At 41.6% G+C, this 20,105-nt stretch overlaps 1 protein-coding gene across 1 annotated transcript; it reads left to right on the top strand.

The window, feature by feature from the left end:
- Nucleotides 1-1,028: 1,028 nt before the first annotated feature.
- On the top strand, nucleotides 1,029-17,184 carry SLC18B1 (solute carrier family 18 member B1). The gene is made up of 14 exons (XM_035108970.2): nucleotides 1,029-1,909; nucleotides 3,073-3,212; nucleotides 4,567-4,662; nucleotides 5,695-5,768; nucleotides 6,346-6,493; nucleotides 7,249-7,405; nucleotides 8,630-8,766; nucleotides 9,905-10,006; nucleotides 10,944-11,035; nucleotides 12,366-12,461; nucleotides 13,267-13,341; nucleotides 15,410-15,503; nucleotides 15,603-15,652; nucleotides 16,647-17,184. The coding sequence occupies exons 1-14, from the start codon at nucleotides 1,876-1,878 to the stop codon at nucleotides 16,711-16,713; spliced, it is 1,362 nt and encodes a 453-aa protein (XP_034964861.2). The 5' UTR covers nucleotides 1,029-1,875; the 3' UTR covers nucleotides 16,714-17,184.
- Nucleotides 17,185-20,105: the final 2,921 nt, after the last annotated feature.

Raw genomic sequence — 20,105 nt, 5'->3', positions numbered from 1 at the left:
AACTGCAGCCAACCATTCTAGGCCTGTGTGGTACAGCAATACCACTTACATCACAGCAAAGGTCTTGGGGCAATATTCTGTGTGCCAAATAAATGAGTTTTTGTCAGAGAGAGACAGAAGAACACACACTAATGAGGCTGAAACATGCATAGCTAAGTCTTAAGCTAACACATTTATTTTGGAAAATCCCAAAATTATTTTAGTGTGACCAACCAAAATATCACAAAATAGTGAGCAAACTCTTAAGTGATTAAACTTTTCATAAGCCTGGATGTTTTGTAAATGGGGAAGCTGTCTTGGTACTGAAGCCAAATTGGCCGCTTTGATCAAAAGTTCATTTTTGCCAATAGTCTTAGATGTGCGTTGCCATCAGGATGGTAATGAAAAACACAGGTGCTACAGCACTTAGCACTGCTCCTGCATTTATGGAAGAGGAAATAATTCATTGAAGAAGTGGGTTCAAGGCTGGACTCAACACCATTTGGTTCAAATTACAATGGCAATCATGGACGTGGGTGGCACTGTGGGTTAAACCACAGAGCCTAGGGCTTGCCGGTCAGAAGGTCGGCTGTTCGAATCCCCACGTCGGTGCGCTCCCGTTGTTCGGTCCCAGCTCCTGCCAACCTAGCAGTTCGAAAGCACGTCAAAGTGCAAGTAGATAAATAGGAACCACTACAGCGGGAAGGTAAACAGCATTTCCCTGCACTGCTCTGGTTCGCCAGAAGCGGCTTTGTCATGCTGCCTACATGAACTGGATGCTGTACACTGGCTCCCTCGGCCAATAACGCAAGATGAGCGCCGCGACCCCAGAGTCGGTCACGACTAGACCTAATGGTCAGGGGTCCCTTTACATTTACCTTTACAATGGCAATCAGAGAGCATGTCCCTTGCGCTTTTGAGAATACAAATGTTTGAACTGCTCCTGGGTTGAAACCACAGAGAGGCAAGTTGCCCACATTTCTGTATGAGCGCTCCATCCTAGGAAATTTTGCACAATGCAGTTCAGACATTTGCTGGAGACACTTCACATGTAGAAGAAATGAGGTCTGTTTCAGCTTTCTTATTATTCTGTGGTCAACACACCCACCCTTTCACCCCCTGCCCAGAGGCATGCAAAAATAGCCATTAAAATACACTGGCTCGCTCCTTCCAGAGGAGGGCATCACCTTTCTGAATGGCCCTTGAAACCAGAGATGAGCTGCTTACATCGCTGCCAGAATGGGTCTGTTGCACCTTGGGAGTTTGAGACACCCACTTACCTGGGAGTAAGCTACATCGACTTCTATGGGTCTCACTTCGAATTTAGGCATGCTTGCAGTTGCAGCCAAGTTAGCCGCACGGAAATAACTCGATCAGATTTTCAGCAAGACTGCTTACGGATGTCTTAAGACATAACAAAAAACCAAAACAACCCTCTTTTCAGCTGCAGGGTGAGGTCACTTCTAAAACTGCCAGCGGCCTCAAGATCTAAGACCAATAGTAACGGTGGCTCAACCAGAGGAGGAGGTTTTACGCCTTTAAAAAGCCCCCGCCCGAGGAAAACTTGCGGGATGAGGCAACTTCCGAGCGCAGCTTTCAGCTAACCGAAGTGAAGCCTGCCGGGATCCGGAGCAGGATCAGAGTTCGGCGCCGGTTTGCTTCCGAAGCTGTTTCCTTGCTGCCGCCCGGCAAAACCTTTCTGCCGAGTGGATCGCCCGGGCTTGAACCTACTGGGTCGCAGCAGCTGAAGTCGTTGCCCCTCCTTGCTGGGAAGATCCGATTGTTACTCGTGGAAAGCCGGGGAGCCATCGCTCTTTTCTCGCGGGGGGGGGGGGAGGAAGTTGCCTGAAGTTACAGCATCCAGCCTTTTTTTTTTTCCTTTTTTCCTTTTTTACAATGGGTAGCCCCGAAGCGACGGGCGAGTTTCCAGGTGGGTGTAAAAATGCTCCGATTTATTATCCTCTCTCGAAGAGGTCTCTTTCCTTCTCCCCACGCTCTCCATCTCCAAATCCCCGGGCGGGGTTGAATCCTAATAGCGAGTTGTCCTACTCGGTACACTTACTCAGAAATGTATCCTACTGGTTTTAGAGTTTACTCACAAGTAAGGGTGATAGGGTCGCAGTTCACATGCAATTAGTTATGCTTTACCAGCCTTTTGGTATACTACGCTCCAAACAAGGTAATCAAAAGAAAAATAACAAGGTAAATTGGCTATAATCCCAACAATTAATCCGTGGTTTTTTTAATTGTGGAGTTATATACAATGGCAGAGACAGTTTTATTCTAGTAAATATATGTTGCTAGAGAGCTAATTACTTTGTGCCATGCTTCCTTTCAACATCTCATTAATTTGACTTTCTACCTTCTTACCTAACTATATACAGTTACATGGGAGTAAGTCCCATTCGACTCATTGGGATTTACTTTTGAGTAGATGTAACACATACAGTTACTTTCCCCCACCTGAGCCAACTCCTTCCAATTTTGTTTTCTAATAAGTGAAAAGGGGGTGGTCTTAAATTTTGAGTGTGTAAAGATACAGTAGATGAATAGTAGAAATGACACGAGGCTCAATGAAAAAATGATTAAATCACAGTAGGACACACCCACTGATGCTGCAACTGCATGTGGGCTTATCTTACATTAGAACATGAACGTAACAAGGTCCAGCTATTTTAGACCCTTGTACTGCTAGCCTGCACATGTTGCTTATTTCATTGTATTAGACTTGGGTGTGGTCCTTTCTCAATGGAGCTCAGGGTGGTTCTTTCATACATTATCCACACAACCAAACTGGAAAAGTAGGTTATGGAATGAAGGAGAGATTGTGACCATTCAAAGGTCAAACCCAGCTTTTGTCTCTTAATTTCTCCCCACTCTCAAATATTAATCTGCTTTCTGCAATAGCATTGTACTATAAATATTGCAAGAAGTGGATCAAAGGGAATTGCATTGGACTCTTGAAATATCTGAACTTTTTTTTATATTTCCAATTTAACCTGTGAAAACTGTACATGTATTTGTTTCTACTTTTAAAGTCATATGCTATCTTGCTTTTTTACATTCTAAGAAATATATTGTTTTCCTTCTAAGACAATGACATACCACAGGTGGCAACTGAAGTATCCCGAAGGCTCACTAAAGAACAGATATTTATACTGGTAGCTACAGCATCTATCAACTTCAGTTCAATGATTTGCTACTCAATCCTCGGACCTTTTTTCCCAAGAGAGGTAAATGGATATACAACTTGGCAATCCAATGTTTACATCATTACAACTTTTTAAATGAAGACTTTGATAGAATTGCTTGATGACACTTTGTCCAGCAACACGTCTAACAAAAGTCTCGTTTCCCATCGTCTTTTAAAAATCAGATTTCTCCTTGCAATTTTCCATTGAATTGCAAATAAGGAAAAATGAGGGAAGAAACACTATATAGTTAGAATCATAAAAAGCAAGGGTGGGATACAAGGAGGGTTGGGAGGAAGAGAAGGTTAGAGAGGAAAGTGTGCCGTGGTGTTTGTTGTAAAGAAATACCAACATATAAACTGCAAAATGTTGCTGGTGAATGCAATTTCTCTACCCATTTTTTTTTTAATCTTCTCTTCTATTTGGGAAGTGTCTGAAGGCACTTTTTGCCATTTGTTCTCATAGATAATACTTGAAGGGTTGTGAGCTCTCTAGACCAGGGTTGGGGATCCTGTGGCCCTGCAAATGTTGTCATCAGAGTTCCTGACCATTGGCCATGCTCTCTGGGGCTGATGTGAGTTGGGAGTCCAACAGTTTCCGGAGGCCTACAGATTTCCCATCCTTGCTCTGCTAGACCTCTTCCTGTCACACCTGCTAGACCTGTCACACCAACAACTTTCTACGGTGGTAGGAAATATTTAGATTTCTACTTTTCGTGTAGGTGCATTCATACACCCCTGTGTATAAAATGCAGTGTGGGAAGCAGCTTTGAATCCATGCATAACAAGTGCCATGTAGGCAGATATGGGGCATGTGGTGTGCTGTTTCCTTTCCTTTCCATGACTAGGTGCAAGGCACATTCTCTTCTTCAGAAAATAAAACAGCTTGGCTAAGTGCCTGGTAGACTGCAGGTCTGTTACAAAGTTCTGCTCATGTGAATTTTGCTTTCTCTGTCTCTGTCCCCCCCCCGCCCCCCCATTCATTTGGTGCAAAGATTCATAGATCCACAACCACAGGGTTGTTCAGCAGCAAGCTAGCTGTTCTACTACAGTGTTTCTTTGGACTTCCTTGTCAATACTAAGGGAGACTTGAGAGACTTCTGAACTGGAATTCCGATGTCCACCAGCAATGTTTTGTAACAATTAAGCCATTTAAACTATTTCTGGCTTGACGTAGATTTTTTTGTTCCGAGTCATTGTGTTTAAAGGAAACCTTTTATCTGGTGGAATCCACACAAACATAAAAATGCTGTGAAAATGCTTTTTTTAAAAAACGGTTTTTAAAATACATTGAATTTTGCATAGCTCACTATTGGTATATTGCACTTTACAACACATTTAAAGCATTTTATTTGCATCAGTGTAGCTGAGTCCTCTCTTTTTTTCCCTTGTTTAAGGCACAAAAGAAAGGTGCTAGTAGCACTGTAGTTGGTCTCATTTTTGGATGCTTTGCATTATTCAACTTCCTGACTTCTTTGATCATGGGAAAGTATGTAAGTATGTTTGACAATTTCCATAATGTAAGCTTCGATTATCCTCAGAAGGGCAGTGTCATTTTCATTTGACTGTCCTAAACTCCTGCCTGTGTAGATCCTTACTAAGGTGTTCTAACACATCTAGAAAATCTCAAGCTTCCTAAATGAATTGGCATAAATTAAAGGGAAGGGTTTTCTATGCTTATGGAGTCATTACTTTGAATATCTTTCAGTCTGTCCTCTACCCCGTGGACTCTGCAAACAGGTAGACTCAATCTCAAAGGTCCTCTCAGCAGATCCCAGAACGCAATGAGACAGGAGGTCTCTGAAATTCATACCATCCAATGAATCCAGGTCGCTATAGCCTAATACCCATTATCCTCAATTGTAAAGACAATGAAGAGACATGTGGCTTGAAGCAATGTGCTCCCATTGACCCTCATCCACCATCTGCTATACCAGTGCTTGGAGGTGGTGATGGCCTTAATGCAGGACAATAAACGGAAGGTGGATTCTAAAAAGATACAGGTGTTATGTGTGCTGAGATTTTAAGTCCAGGAGGTATAAAGGCAACCTGTTCTGGGCAGGCTTGTACTCACCTGGACAGAATAGATCTATTGCCTTGGGAGGATCCAACATGGTCACTGGTGGCTCAGGTAGCCTTAATGGCTAGGAGTGCCTTTTTCCAGCTGTGGCAGGTTCACCCCCTGTGACCCCCTCTTGGACAGATGACTTGACCTTTGTATCTGGACTACTGCAGTGGATTTATTAGCTAATGGTAGTGCTGTGGTGCAGCATGGGAAAGTATCAGCAGCAAAGAGTGTTGTAACCTGTGGCTGTTGTGAAAGTAGGTTAATTCACTTATCCATTTAGAATATTTTTAGGTGTGATAATGAGCTGGATGTAAATCTGTAGAGTGGGGAGAAGTTAAGCTCACAGATTTTTAATTTTGTTTTCATAAAAAACCGAAGGAAGAACAGTAAATTTGGGTACTGAAACTCCTCTAAAACTTGCGGAAGCACTATAACTTTATTGTTCTATAATTTACAGCTTGTACAGATTGGTGCAAAGTTTATGTTTGTTGCTGGAATGTTCGTCTCAGGAGTTGCCACAATTCTCTTCGGGTGAGTGTGTGTTGGGATTATGATGCATCTTCAAAAACAAAGAAAATATTAAAAATTATAAAAAAGTACTTTCCACGAGACTTCAACTCAGTAAGCTAGGGCCTAAGCCATTGCTGTTCTCCTGGACCTCATATATTTGGCAGGATACAGCATCTGTTAATATTTTTTATATTTTTGGCCATTATTGGAACTGCATTTTTTTTATCTTCCAAGCTTTAAGAAATATAAATCTCCACATCATTTGTATGATCCAAAAGATTACTTAAATGCTTTGCCCAAAGCAGCTCCTAACCCTTATATGCAAAAGGACACTGGCTCAAGATGTGAGTGTGGATTCTGCTTCACTCCACTTATAAACCTTTGCTTAATTGCAGTGATTTTCTCAGATATCTTTTATGGATTCACTGCAGATGACAACTTTGCCAGCCAGATTTTGCCCAATACTTGCCATACGTTGCAGCCTGTGCTACTTACAAAAGAGGGCCTTGCCAACATGTCTATTATACGAGAGCACTGTACTAGATATGTTTATGCATAAGGGGCCAAGGAGCTGCATTAACTTTTCTTTTGATTTTAGGATGTTGGACAGAGCACCCGATGGGGCGATATTCATAGGGTTGTGTTTTGCAGTTCGAGCTGCGGATGCGATTGGCTTTGCCACAGCCATAACAGCCTCATTTTCTATTCTAGCCAAGGCTTTCCCCAACAACATTGCTACAGTTATGGTATGTATGAAGCCAGCAGTTGTTTTTGAGTAATCACAGTTAATATGTAATGTGGCATGATACTGCTTTAAATGTGTGGCAGCATTCTCTGCAGGGTTATAGGCAGGAGTCTTTTCCATCCCTGTCTGAAGACACAAACGGGGGGCGGGGGGGGGGGAGGTTGAACCTGTGACTTTTTGGCTGTAAAGCAAAAGTTCTAACACTTCAGATGCTCTTGGGACCTGTTGGCACTAAGGGACCTGCATCACACAAATAACATTTTGGGTGTCGTCTCAATACACTGAAATTAACTTGGGAAAGTTTCATTCGGTAAGGAATGTTAAGATCGTGACATTTTAATTTTGTATGAAAATCACAAGTAACTAAACTACAAAGGCAGATCTGTGTTGTTGCTTTCAGAGCTGACCTTTTAGCTGGAAGCTGATAGCACCAGACCAGAAAAAATCATGACTAGATGGTAGTATATAATAGCTTTCACTACACCATGTGAGCTTAGCTTGTTCCTTGGACCAGTATTGTTCTCTCCACACCCTTTTACTTTAAGAAAACAAGCTTGTGGCAATGGGGTAGACAAGATTTTTTTATTTTTTTAAAAAGAGATCAAAGGTTTATATGTACTCAAACACTCCGTAAGCCAAGAAAAAAAAAGTTAATACTTTCATAGAAGCAAAATTTGTACTTATCACTAATTCTGTCCTGCTGCCCCAACTAGGCCACCTGATCTCATGCCATTGTTGTCCTTTCTTCCCTTTAAGGGCAGCCTTGAAATTTTTACTGGACTGGGACTAGTGCTGGGACCGCCTCTCGGTGGCTTTTTGTACCAGTCTTTTGGCTATGAAGTCCCTTTCATCGTACTTGGGTGCCTAGTGCTGATCCTGGTGCCGCTGAACATGTTCCTCTTACCAAAATATGGTAAGTGGTGTCTTTATTGCCTTTTGGTTCAAATTGGGTTGGAACTTCCCTATTCTTCACTGTGAAGATTGTCTCTTGGAGCCTGTTTTCCCACACATTAATGCAGGAAACTTTCCTCTCACCTGTGGTAATACTGGTGACGGTAATAGCTGTGCCCAGTCTACAGAGCCCTTGTATTGTAATAATAAAATAAATAAAATAATAACAATGACAACAAGAATATACCATTCTTCATCAAAACATCACAGTGTAAAACACAAAATACATAACATAAAAGCAAAGGGAAAAAAACCCCAAAACATGCATACTCAGGAGGGTTTTTCCAGTCTATCCTGAACGCTAGCTTTGCTTTTACCTACCAAAGGACAGGACTGGAAAGGGGGAAATGCAGCTGATTTGGGAAGCGTGGTAAAAAGTCCCTTTGTGTGTTTCTGTGATACTTTTGAAGTGCCTTAAAGCTGGAGATGACATTGATGCAGGTTTTTGTAGCATTTTGAAAGCCTGAGAAACCTGTTTGGCCCAAGTCAAGATATTGGCAGTTTTGTTTTCAAATCTTTTCCTAATGATCCCAATTGTGGAATTTGCCCTTTTCACTGCAGCCATACATTAGCTCTGTTTTCATTGAGCTAGCCATCGCAACCTCAAGATTGCTTTTCTAGTAATCACTTCCACCTCAGAGATCCTTGATATATATGTATGAAGTTTGGGATTTTTTTGCCCAAATGTGCACCAGTATACTATTGTTTGCATTGAGCCAGCATTCTAATGTCCATGAAGCAATCCTTTTGGAGCTCTTTGCTATTCCAGTAAGTTGGTGTTATCAGTGAACTTGGCTGTCACAGTATTCCTTCCTCTAGTCTAGATCATTTATGATCAATATAAAAATTAGTGGTGCCTTCTATTATTGATGGGTGGGGTGGAGGGGTGGGACACACTGTTCACTCTTTATTGCAAGAACTCTCCACTCCATTTATCCCTACTTTTTGCTTCCTGGTCTCTAATCAGTTAGGGATCCATAAGAGAATCTCTATGCTTTTCCCATGACTGCTAACTTTGCTCAGGAGTCTTGTTTTGCATTGTCTTCCTTTGTTTTCCCAGTGTCAACTTTAAAGATTGTATGCTCCTTTGGGGCAGGGCCCTATCCCATTCTGTAACATGCCATTCACACCGAGTATGATTAAAATAAATAACCTGCCCAAAATGTCACTCTTTGTCTTGTTACAGATTCCACTCCTAGCAAAGATTCATTCTGGAAGCTTATTGTTCTGCCAAAAGTTATTTTCCTCTGTTTAGCTATATTCACACTGAGTGGATGCTTGGGCTTTCTGGATCCTACCATGTCACTATTTGTCATGGAAAAGGTAGGTGCAATTGGGGGAAAAAGCCTTTCATACAAATGCTTCATCTAAAATGATCAAAATCAACTAAAATTGTATAAGATTATCAATTTTGCAAGGGTCCTGGTGGGAATTTCATTAGGGTCAGTTGCAAGAGGTGTCCTAATGGCAGTTGCTGTATTGTAGCTTTAAGGCCAGAAACAGGCTGATAAGTAGTGGAGTGGGAAATACAGTGCCGGAGGTAGAGCTCAGCCAGGTGAGCAGATGACAAGCTCTTCCTCTCTATAACTGCAAAGTTAATTGAGTTAGTGGACATTCCTTGCATTCATAATGCTAAAGCCTAAGTGAAATAAATACAAATGCAATTTTCTGCTGCATCCTAGGTGGATAACAACCCTTAATACCTTAATACTTTTTGTTTGGTTTTATGTTTGTTTTTAAAGTACTGGTACATAATAGGTTTTTTAAAAAATAAATAAAATAAAAGTAAAAATCTGTTACTCATAACAAAATTGTGCTTTGTGTTCCAGTATAATTTGTTTGATTTCAGACACAAGGAATATCTGAACGGTGTACAGAAATAAAATGTGAAACATCATGCCAATCATAAAGGAGTCTGAAAACTAAAGAACAAGATTCTTTAAATGCAGAGATTAAATAGGCTAATCTTGCAGAAACTAAAAGTATTCAGTAAACACTGAAAACATTAAAATGTTGGGGCTTGTTTCACTTCTAAATAAGAGCCCATTTCTCTACCAGTGAACCTTTTCATTTTGTCCAGTTTTGTTGAGGTTAGAGATGGGAAGGCCTGGGGGAAAAAAGGGGGGGAATCCAGGTTTTTGCCCGTTTCCCCCCATTTTTCCCCCAAAGCCATTTTTTTCCATTTGGAAGAAAACTGGAAAAACCTGTCCCCTCCCCACATTTTCCCCTTTTTTCCCAGGCCTTCTCATCTCTAGTTGAGTTATTTTTTTTAAAAAAAAAGTTGCAAGTTTTTGTTTTTAAAAATGCACAAATGTTGCATTTTTATGTTTGTTTGTTTGTTTGTTTGTGTGTGTGTGTAAATTGCTTGTAAATCTAACTTTGCCCTGCTGCAACAATGATCTTTAATGAGGGTCAGATGCTACTTTTATGAAATATCAAACAATCTGCTTTCTTTTTCTAGTTCAAATTGCCTGCTGGTTATGTGGGATTGGTCTTCTTGGGGATAGCACTCTCCTATTCCTTATCTTCACCATTGCTTGGTTTTCTCAGTGATAAATTACCGGTGAGTTCAGAATCCTGCCCTTTACTTAGTTTTTGAAGTTGCGATTCTACATTATAGAGTGATTAAAGTTCAGTAGGCTTCATAACTAGAAATTCCTGTTCTTTTAATTTGTATGCCGCCTTTCCATTTTACAATACTCAAGGCGGTTTACAAGCTGAAGAAACAGAATCTAATGCAATACAAAACAACCTTATAACAATCTAATGCAATACAAAAATGTGATAATAAAACATAGCTTTAAAATAAGCAATCAAATAATTTAACGTTCAGCAATCATCAGAATAGTATAGAATAATATCAGCATACGAAAATTAAACAGAAACCCACTCTTAACATTTACAATAAATAATTTCAAAACTACAATCAATAAAACAACAGCAAGCTACAGTGCATAAAACAATACAATGCAAATGGCCAAGCCATATCCCACTGCCCATTATGTAAGATTTTGGTGGATGTTCTTCGACCCTCCAGATGTTTTGGACTACAATTCCCATCTTCCCCAACCACTGGTCCTGCTAGCTAGGGATCATGGGAGTTGTAGGCCAAAACATCTGGAGGGCCGCAGTTTGGGGATGCCTGTTCTAGGTCCTGGAACCTCTGCAAAATGCAGGTGCCCCCTTTAGACAAATGAACAGGGAAAACTTTAAATTAATGGGTAAAAGCTGCAGTGACAATAGAAAGCTGGAAATCCAACCGGTTTTGAAATGACTCCATCAATCCCAAAGACCATCTCAAAGTATGAGGCTGGATGCTGGTTTTGTTTGTGCCAGAGTTCAGCATCACAGCCTGGCCTGAGTGTCACTGTTTTACCTTAGAAAATATGAAGTGACACTTATAAAGGACGGTACATAATTTTTTCCTCCTGCCAGTTGAATTAATTCAAATGTAGTTGTTTTGACAAAAGTCAAGTCTTTCGCTTCTCTGTTTCTTGCAGTACTTAAGGAAGTGGCTAATGATTTTTGGAGGCCTACTGACAGCATTATGCTACTTTATGTTAGGACCAGCTCCCATCTTGCACATTGAAAGGTAATGCACACTTGATGAATGTAGGGCCGGCTCTAGGTATAGTTTCGGTGGCGCGGGGCTGGCCTGGATGAATGTGTCTCTGGCACTGGCAGTCTGCCCATGTTCTGAAGCTTTCACACTTATTCAGAAATCAGTAAGCAGGGCAGTATATGCTCCGCCCACAAATATTCATATTTTGTACCCAAAAGCTGTTGAATTCTAACATCACATATGTGGTCCCCTTATGACCTTATTCAGCCTGTACACAGCCTGCTGTTTATTCTGCCAATAAAAGAGTGTGTACTATTCAGCTTTTGGTATTCCCCTCCCTCCTTACTTTTAACTTGAAATGTTTAGAAGCATGCACCCCCTTTTTTGAAATAAAAATGGAGACATTTGCTTCCATCTCATTTGTGTCTAAGGAGCTTGGGAGATAGTGTAAACAGGGGTTATCCCAGCAGTTAATGCCACAGATTCAAGCTTGGCCTTCCCAATTCTTGCCCAGAGTGCCCTGACAAACAATATTTTCTCATTCTGTGGGAGGTAAATTTGAGGTCTTTTCCTTGAGCTGAAAAGCTAGTTATGGAGGTGACATAGCAGCATCTTGTATGCTCTTAGGCAAGTTGTCATGCCACCCATTGCCTCTCAACTCAACTCCTCATGGCAAACATAATCTCTGATCTACATTTGGGAAGCTGTCTGCTTCCCAAATGAAGTTCAGAGATTATGAAGGGTTTGTATGTTCAGTATAGTCCAAAAATCATGACGATTAGCTTAGAACTTCAGATGCCTGCCTGTGACTAACAAAATCACAATTGCATTTTAGGAATTTTGTATTCTACATTATTGGTTAAAATTTTGGCTTTTAATTGATTTTCTGTTTTTTATTTTAGATAAAGCAACTTAGCAAAAGGCACTAACACACATTTGTTGTTAGAATATATTATTACTAATACTACTATCGGGGGGAGGGACTCCTATAAAAGAAATGTTATAAAAACAAAATAGAAAAAATTCCTTCCAGTAGCACCTTAGAGACCAACTAAGTTTGTCATTGGTATGAGCTTTTGTGTGCATGCACACTTCTTCAGATACCACATGAAAGCTCATACCAATGACAAACTTAGTTTTTTATTTAGTTTTGACGGCAGACCAACACAGCTACCTACCTGGAAAAAGAAATGTTGTTACCAACACTTTAAAAAGTTAATATATGAATTATATAATGAAGTGTGTGTTTGCTTATTATTTTATTTATTAAATCTATATCCAGTACCTTCCTCCAAATGAGGAATGTTGCATCATTTCCTCAACTTATTTTAGGATTTTAATTTCTCTCCCCCCCCCCCAGCAAACTCTGGCTCTTTGTTCTAATGTTGGTCCTGCTGGGTTTTTCCCTTGGAATGAGCGGTATCCCGGTATTCCCTGAAATGCTCAGTTATGCATAGTAAGTTATCGTCTCTCCATACGCTTTGAAAAAAATGTTATTTTTTGGCAGTCCATTGCAAGTGAATTGGAATAGGGTTCCCTTGTTCTGTAGTGAATTCCTTTGATGATTATAGATCTGCCCCAGGATGCTTTATATTGAGAGGTAGTGTGTCTGTTCCTCCCAGATGTTGTTGGACTCTGTGACTCCCGGCCAATATGACACAAAGTTCAGGGGTGATGGGAGTTGCAATCCAGTAACATCCAAATGACCACAGATTCTCCACCCCATTTCATATGCAAAGCTAAGGCAACATATGAATTAAGATGATGGTCGTGCTTTTATTTTTTAGAATAACGGCTTCCCTCCCTGAGCTAATGAACCCTTTCCCCAGTGCGAGTACCACTGGAGTACCAGTGTGGTACCTTTCAGTCGCCACAACCACGTCTCACTACAGAATGAGATGTGGTTTCATGGACATAGAGAAAATTTTGAAGAGACAGTATTTTATTCCTTTATTCTTCCTGCAACTGCCTTTGAAAGACAAGGCAGGTCTGTTGTTGATGCTGCTACTTTGTGATTCTATGACAGGCACCCCCAAACTGCAGCCCTCCAGATGTTTTGGCCTACAACTCCCATGATCCCTAGCTAACAGGACCAGTGGTCGGGGAAGATGGGAATTGTAGTCCAAAACATCTGGAGGGCTGAAGTTTGGGGATGCCGGATCTAAACAATATTTACAAAGTAAATACAACAAAACTTGCATTTCAAAATGAAAAGTTGGTATCTTTGGAAATGACCTGTTTGTTCGCCTTTTGTCCTGCAGTGAAAACGGCTTTGAGGAAGGATTAAGCTTGTTAGGCCTGGTATCTGGACTCTTCAGCGCAGTATGGGCACTTGGGTATGTAGAAGGCCATGGATGGCCTATCATTTGCACTCCCATGTCCTCCTCTCTTCTCCGTGTGTTGGTGCTTACAGAGCCAAAGCAACGCTGCTCACTCACAGGAGGCGAGGTCTCAGTAGGTTTGGGGGTGGGGGTGAGTTACAAAACATGAGTTTACGTGGGTTACATAAATAAGAGTTCCATTGGAGAAAACCCTAAAAGTATTCATTATGTAGGAATGTGAGTGCTGTGTGCAGGGCTGGATTTGGGTTTGATGAGACCCTAAGCTACCGAAGGTAATGGGGCCCTTTATATTTCCAGCTGTCCTTTGTCAGCAACAAATTGTCGCTGTTTTTTATGTTGAATATATGCCCGTTACTTATACAAAACACAGTTGCTGTATGTAGGTTTTATTTTATTTGTTTTTTATCTTCTATTTTGGAAATGTACATCCATTCCCCCTCGCCTTTTAAATGTTTTAGGGGCCCCAAGAGAGTGGGTCCCTAAGCTATAGCTTGTTTAGCTTCTACATAAATCCGGCACTGGCTGTGTATATTGACAATGGGGAGGAAACTAGAGGGGAAATCATACAAGTAAAAAAGGGGCTCTTTCAGACTCTTAGCACACATTTCTAAGCCTCTGTTCAAATAATTCAAAAGACCTTTTTGTTTCTAGAAATTGATACTGGACTTGATCCAATTGACCATGAGCCCAGCTCACAACTCAGATGTTTTGACCAAGGGGAGGGGCAAAAGGAATTATTATTATTATTATTATTTATTTATTTATACCCCGCCCAACTGGCTGAGTTTTCCCAGCCACTCTGGGCGGTTTCCAACAGAACATTAAAATGCAATAATCTATTAAACATTAAACTTCCCTGGTCACCCATTCTTATAGTTGTTTGATAAGGGGCACACCCTGTTATGCCCTTTGGGGACTGGGTTGAGCCCATGCATTTCTAGACTCTGCGGTGCCATTAGGTGTTCTAGGACACACCCACAACATAAATTTAAAGCGCAAAGCTTTCCCACCCCAAAGAATCCTGGGAAACGGTAGTTTGTTAAGGGTGTTGGGAATTATAGCTCTATAAGGGGGAAACAGTAGCTTTGAGGATTCTTTGGAAGAAGCCATAGCTATTCGATTGGTAAAAATGTGCTTTAAATATACACTAGTGTCCAAAATTGTGGAAACCTTTTGGGAAAAGTGTATTTCTGAGGTTTGATGGCTCATAACACCACTTTTTTGGAGCAGTACCATAAAATTATTCATTAGAAAGATAAGTTAATGAAGAATGTCATGCAACAAGGTTTGTTCAATTTTCTGTATTCTATCAAAAGAAAAAGGAAGCACAACTTGCTTTGGTTGATATGCAGTAGCTTTCCTTCATTTGAATGTAGCCAATGAGCCCGAATGTTTAGAGAGCCAATCAGGTGTTATGAGCCATCGAACCTCGGAAATAACCTTTTCCCAAAAGGTTTCCACAATTTTGGCCACTAGTGTGTGGTGTGGGTGTGAACCTAGGTAAAATAATTTATCTGGATCCAGAGGTGATTGGTGACGTAGAGCCAGAGGATAAGGGTGGGAAGGGTACCCGTTCAGAGGACTGGAAAAAATTATTGGAAATCTAGGTTTCAATCCATGATAATTTAATTGCACTTTGGTGCTCCATGTGAAAAGTTACTCTTGACTAAGTGAAGTCCCATTAAGAACAAAGTGTGACTAATGTAATAATAGTTTATAAACACAACACATTTTGATTTTGAGCTGTCAGCATGTTTTTTAGGGGCACTAACTATGCAAACCAGTCTTTTATAATGTCTTGGGCTAGCCACACCTTTCTGGTCTCTTGTCTTGCAGAGCATAGTAAGCAGCTGCTGCTCTGGCAGGGGGCAGAAGTACCCGGCATCCTTCCAGTGGCTCACACTGGGGGGAAGGGATGTTTTTGTTTAGCTTTCCTTAAGAAGTGGTGCAAATTTTTCAAAGCACCTTGAATCATAACCCCGGGTTGCAAAGTCTGTGCAAGCTGCATTGATAATTATTTCTCAGACCTACATTAAATGTGTGTTTCGCCCCTTTCTCCTAGGTCTTTTGTAGGTCCAACATTAGGTGGATTTCTAAACGACAAGCTGGGTTTTGAATGGGCTGCAGCCATACAGGGTGGATTTGCGCTGATAAGTGTATGTAAACCAGAGTTTTCTTGATATGAGCTTCTATTCTGCTGGTATCTGAAAGTGTGGGAACATTGCAAATATACTAACCAGTTGTTTTCTCTTTAGGGGTTAGCTCTTGCAATATATTATATCTACGAGGCCTTGCACAGAAGAAGGTACTGTGACTACATTTTTTTTTATAAAAAACACAATAACATTGAAGTAAAGGGGGATATGACTTTTTTCATTTAAACTTACAAATAACTATTTGAGCAAATTGTTAAGTTTTTCCTGCTTTATTTCTGGATGCTCGATGTAAACTAAAATTTATTTATTTACATTTATATCCCACCTCCTCCCCGCCCCCCAAAGAAGCTCAAGGTAGCATACAAAGCCCCTTGCCATTTTATCCTCACAACAACTCTGTGAGGTAGGTTGGGCTGAGAGAGAGCACGACTGCCCCAGAGTCGCCCAGGGAGCTTGATAGCTGAGCAGGGACAGTATTTTTAACAGGAAAAAGAGAACCAGCAGCAGAAATACGCAATAAATCAGAAGTCAGGCAACAAATGATTTCAAAGGCCTGGGTGAATAAAAAAAGGCACGCTCCCCATGAAGAAGGAACTGAGGGAGCCTCTGTAAGGAGACCAGTCCGCAGCTAGGATGCCCCCCTCACTGCTATGTTTTCTGTAATAATTCAGCTGCTGGGGGAAGCTGATCAGGATAGGGGCCATGGCATAATCCTGATGAAATCTTTCCTCTAAAGCTGCTATTTCCCCCAGGAGGGAAATTCCCAATGGCAAGTTCAAGGCACCTTCAGGGAGAGAGATTTTTTTCCTGGGACTGAGGCATTGGCTGGTATAGCTCTGGCACTTGGCCATATTAGCTGTGGCAACTTGTTTTGATTTCCCCCACATTCAAGTCCAAATAATGCTGTGTCGTGGTGGTGAGTAAAACCGTGTGTGTCACCACAGCCAGGAAGACTAGGTAAATCATGGTTTGCAAAAGAAAGAGGAAGGAAAAATGTGAAACCGCACTGAAGCAACACAAATCCATTTGCAGCTTTATAGCCTTCTTCCCTTTTAATAGGCAATTTTTTTGTGGGGGCATTTTTTAAATTTATTTTGCCTTTCTGTTTTAATATTGCTGTGGATGCTTTCTTCTTTTGCGCAGATCCCATCCCCTAAACCTTCCGGGCACAGAGGAAGAAAGGGCTCATCTTCTGCCAAGTGAAACGTAGCTGGAAGCCTTCCCTGCTGCCAGTTTAAAGCTACTTTTGTACGGATAATTTATGAGCTTGATACACAGGCAAGAAGCAAGCAAGCAACTGAAGGTGGCCACCTTTGCCTCACGCCACATGGTGGGCTGTAGGTTCTTGACTGCTGTACTGTGGCATTCTGTTTCTAGAGGGAACGCCTGTGTTTTTGGACAGTCGTGTAATAGACCTCTTTGGACTGGTTCTATGTGAGAGCAGCAAGGTTGGCAGACAAAAGTATTTCGCACAATGTGAAAATAATATATTGCACTATGTGAAATATGTTCCGTAATGCTCTACTTTTGTACTCTTAATATCACCGATGGTCAGCACTCAATAAACTTAGTTTCTTCGAAAGTGTGTGAGATGTTCTAGGGCATTTTGTTAATATTTTTTTTAAAAGATGAATATTCTTAGAAACTTTTTAAGGTATATTGTGATTTAAAACCTTTGTTTGCCTGCTAATTTAAAATAAAGAAGAACACTAAAAGCTGTTTTATGTGTTGTTGTTTTTCTGAATGTGGAAAGTTGGTGATTGTCTGAGAAATTGATTCTTGTCCAGCAAAACCGCCCCTTTTGCTTGTGCAACTGAACTTCCATTCCCTTTTCTCTTTCTCCACACACCCCAGTTCTGTTCTGTTCTGGTGGCTCACTGTAGCCCCCCTGAGCAGATTGGGGGGGGGGATTTAGAGAGAGAAGAAAGGGAGGGGAAGTTGAATTGTACAAGTGGAAGCCCTTGTGCAAACAGGGCAATGTCCTTAGATGCCCTCATCATGCTCCAGCTGCTTGTATTGCATGCACATTCTAACCCCAGAGATTTGTTTTGCATTCCAGTGTGTGTGCGCGCTCAGCTCCAGTAAATGTGGACTTTGCCATTACCTTCAATAAAAGGGACAAGCACATTCCTTTTGCGAAGTGTAGAGCTGCCCTCTTCATTTGAAAAACATTGCTTCCTGCTTTGTTAATTATAATAATTTGATAATAATTTATTATTTATACCCTGCCCATCTGGCTGGGTTTCCCTAGCCACTCTGGGCGGCTTCCAACAAAAAGATTTAAAATACATTAAAACATTATTTTATTCATTGCATTTTATATCCCACCTTTTCCTCCAAGGAGCTCAAGGTTGCGTACGTGGCTCTCCACCTCCTCATTTAATCCCTTCAACAACCCTGTGAGGTAGGTTAGGTTCAGAGAACATGACTAGCCCAAGGTCACCCAGTGAGCTTCATGGTTCAGTGGGGATTTGAACCCTGTCTCCAAGATTCTAGTCTGACAGTGCTTCCAGCAGACATTATAAAAAAGAGGTCTTTGAGGAAATATGCATGTGGGTACCTTGCAAATGGGCCACAGGTGGCGCTGTGGGTTAAACCACAGAGCCTAGGGCTTGCCGATCAGAAGGTTGGTGGTTTGAATCCCCACAACGGGGTGAGCTCCCGTTGCTCGGTCCCAGCTCCTGCCAACCTAGCAGTTCAAAAGCACTTCAAAAGTGCAAGTAGATAAACAGGTACCGCTACAGCAGGAAGGTAAACAGCGTTTCCGTGTGCTGCTCTGGTTCTCCAGAAGCGGCTTTGTCATGCTGGCCACATGACCTGGAAGCTATACGCCGGCTCCCTCAGCCAATAATGCGAGATGAGCGCTGCAACCCCAGAGTCGGTCACGACTGGACCTAATGGTCAGGGGTCCCTTTACCTTTACCTTGCAAATAAAAATCTAATTCAATGTAGCCATAAATTTGTCTGGCTTCTGTTGAAGGTAGATCTATGACTCCTATTAGCAGGCAAAATTACCATTCTACAAGTGGATGGCAGGGCTCTGCCAAGATGGCATTAAGTTTTGAGTTTCCCTAAATATATTACCGGTAGTTCTATATTTAATAAGATGTTGAAACTTGTAGGAACATAGGAGGATGCTTTTTTGCTGAGACACACACCACTGGTCCCTTAAGGGATTGTGTACACACGGGATTTTCAGTAGCTCGGCAAGATGTTTCCAATTCCCAACTGTTAGCAATAGCAACAACCAAACAGATGTTCCTACCTAAAAGTAGCCTGCTGAAATGAAAGCAAAACAAGAGAGGATTTCTGTGCAAAAGGGCAGACTGTAGCTCTGCTCTTGTCTTGAAAAGTTCCTTAGCTCCAAACGTAGTCAGAGGCACACTGTGTGTGTGTGTGTGTCTGTGTGTGTTTGTTTAAAAGCACTCTTGAACTGTTTAAGAATACGTACAAAGCTATACAAAAAATGCTCCATAAACACAAAGGGTGGGATCCAACTAAATGAGTCTCATCAATGGAAGCCCTTCACAAAAACTTGCACAATGGGGCTTCCAACCTTTCCTCCCTCCTGCATGCCCCCTGTGCCACCTTAAATTGCCTTGGCGGAGGGGGTCAGGAAATAGCATGGGGGGTGGAAGGGGAGACTCTTCCATCTGGCAAGCCAAAATGCAGTGGAAAGATTCCCTTAGAAGGAGACTGAATAAAAAAATGATTTATCAGTAGAAATTCAAACTGTGTGTGTTGGGCTGCTAGCTCCGGATGGTAGATCTTCCTGGGCTTCTAGTACAAATAACAAAATACACAAAGTAGATTTGGCAAGCCTGCCCAGCCTCAGTCTACACTGGCTGGCAATGGCTCTGTTGTGTTTCAGATATGACTCTCAACTATGCCTGAATATGCCAGGGATTAATCTGGAGCCCCCAAAGCAAGTTCTCCATCACTAAGCTATGGTTCCCATCTCCTAGGCACAGAGGAAGATCTCTGGTCACCTGCAGATCACATAGGGAGCACCAGCATGTGATTTCAAAAGAGGACAACAGAGCTTTCCCCCCCATTAAGCATCATCATCATCATCATTACCTAGCAAATCATCCATCACAGTGATGACTGGGTGGGAGGGAAGGACCAGATGTTGCAGTTGTCCTTAAGGAGGACTGGCCACCAACTTTTGGGAGCTGTGAGCAAGTTCGAGGTACAGTACTTCAATAACTGAAGGTAGACACAGGACAAAGGAAGCAATGTTGCCACAGAAACTATCTCTGCCCCATGTTCTTGTTGATCTATGCATCTGGGATTCAAGACATTCCCCGGATCCCACGAAAGTCTTACTGTTGAGTGATTCTGCAGGAAAAACCTGCTGTGACTCTGCTCTGACATTCAAAGTAGTCTATTTGCTTTTTTAGGATGAATCTTTGAACCACGAATTTCAAGTTCATTGCCTGTTCTGATGCACTTTATTCAGTCCTCTGCATGAACTCACCAGCTTTAGCTTGGCAGCGCTTGCATTTAGGTCAACAAACACCAATGTTAGGAGAACCTGTTTGCTGAGTTTGGCAATCTGTATTTCACAATTTTACCTCCCCATAACTGGAACTTCAGGTA

The sequence above is a fragment of the Zootoca vivipara genome, chromosome 3 (genome assembly GCF_963506605.1).
Source record: "Zootoca vivipara chromosome 3, rZooViv1.1, whole genome shotgun sequence".
Classification (NCBI taxonomy): domain Eukaryota; kingdom Metazoa; phylum Chordata; class Lepidosauria; order Squamata; family Lacertidae; genus Zootoca; species Zootoca vivipara.
Note: the sequence above shows the minus strand (reverse complement) of the source record. Positions and strands in the feature narration are given on the sequence as shown.

Coding starts and splice junctions, on each gene's coding strand:
- SLC18B1 (XM_035108970.2), top strand. CDS start 1,876: ATGGGTAGCCCCGAAGCGACGGGCGAGTTTCCAG. Junction 3,213..4,566: donor GACCTTTTTTCCCAAGAGAG/GTAAATGGATAT, acceptor CCCTTGTTTAAG/GCACAAAAGAAAGGTGCTAG. Junction 13,342..15,409: donor AGCGCAGTATGGGCACTTGG/GTATGTAGAAGG, acceptor CCTTTCTCCTAG/GTCTTTTGTAGGTCCAACAT.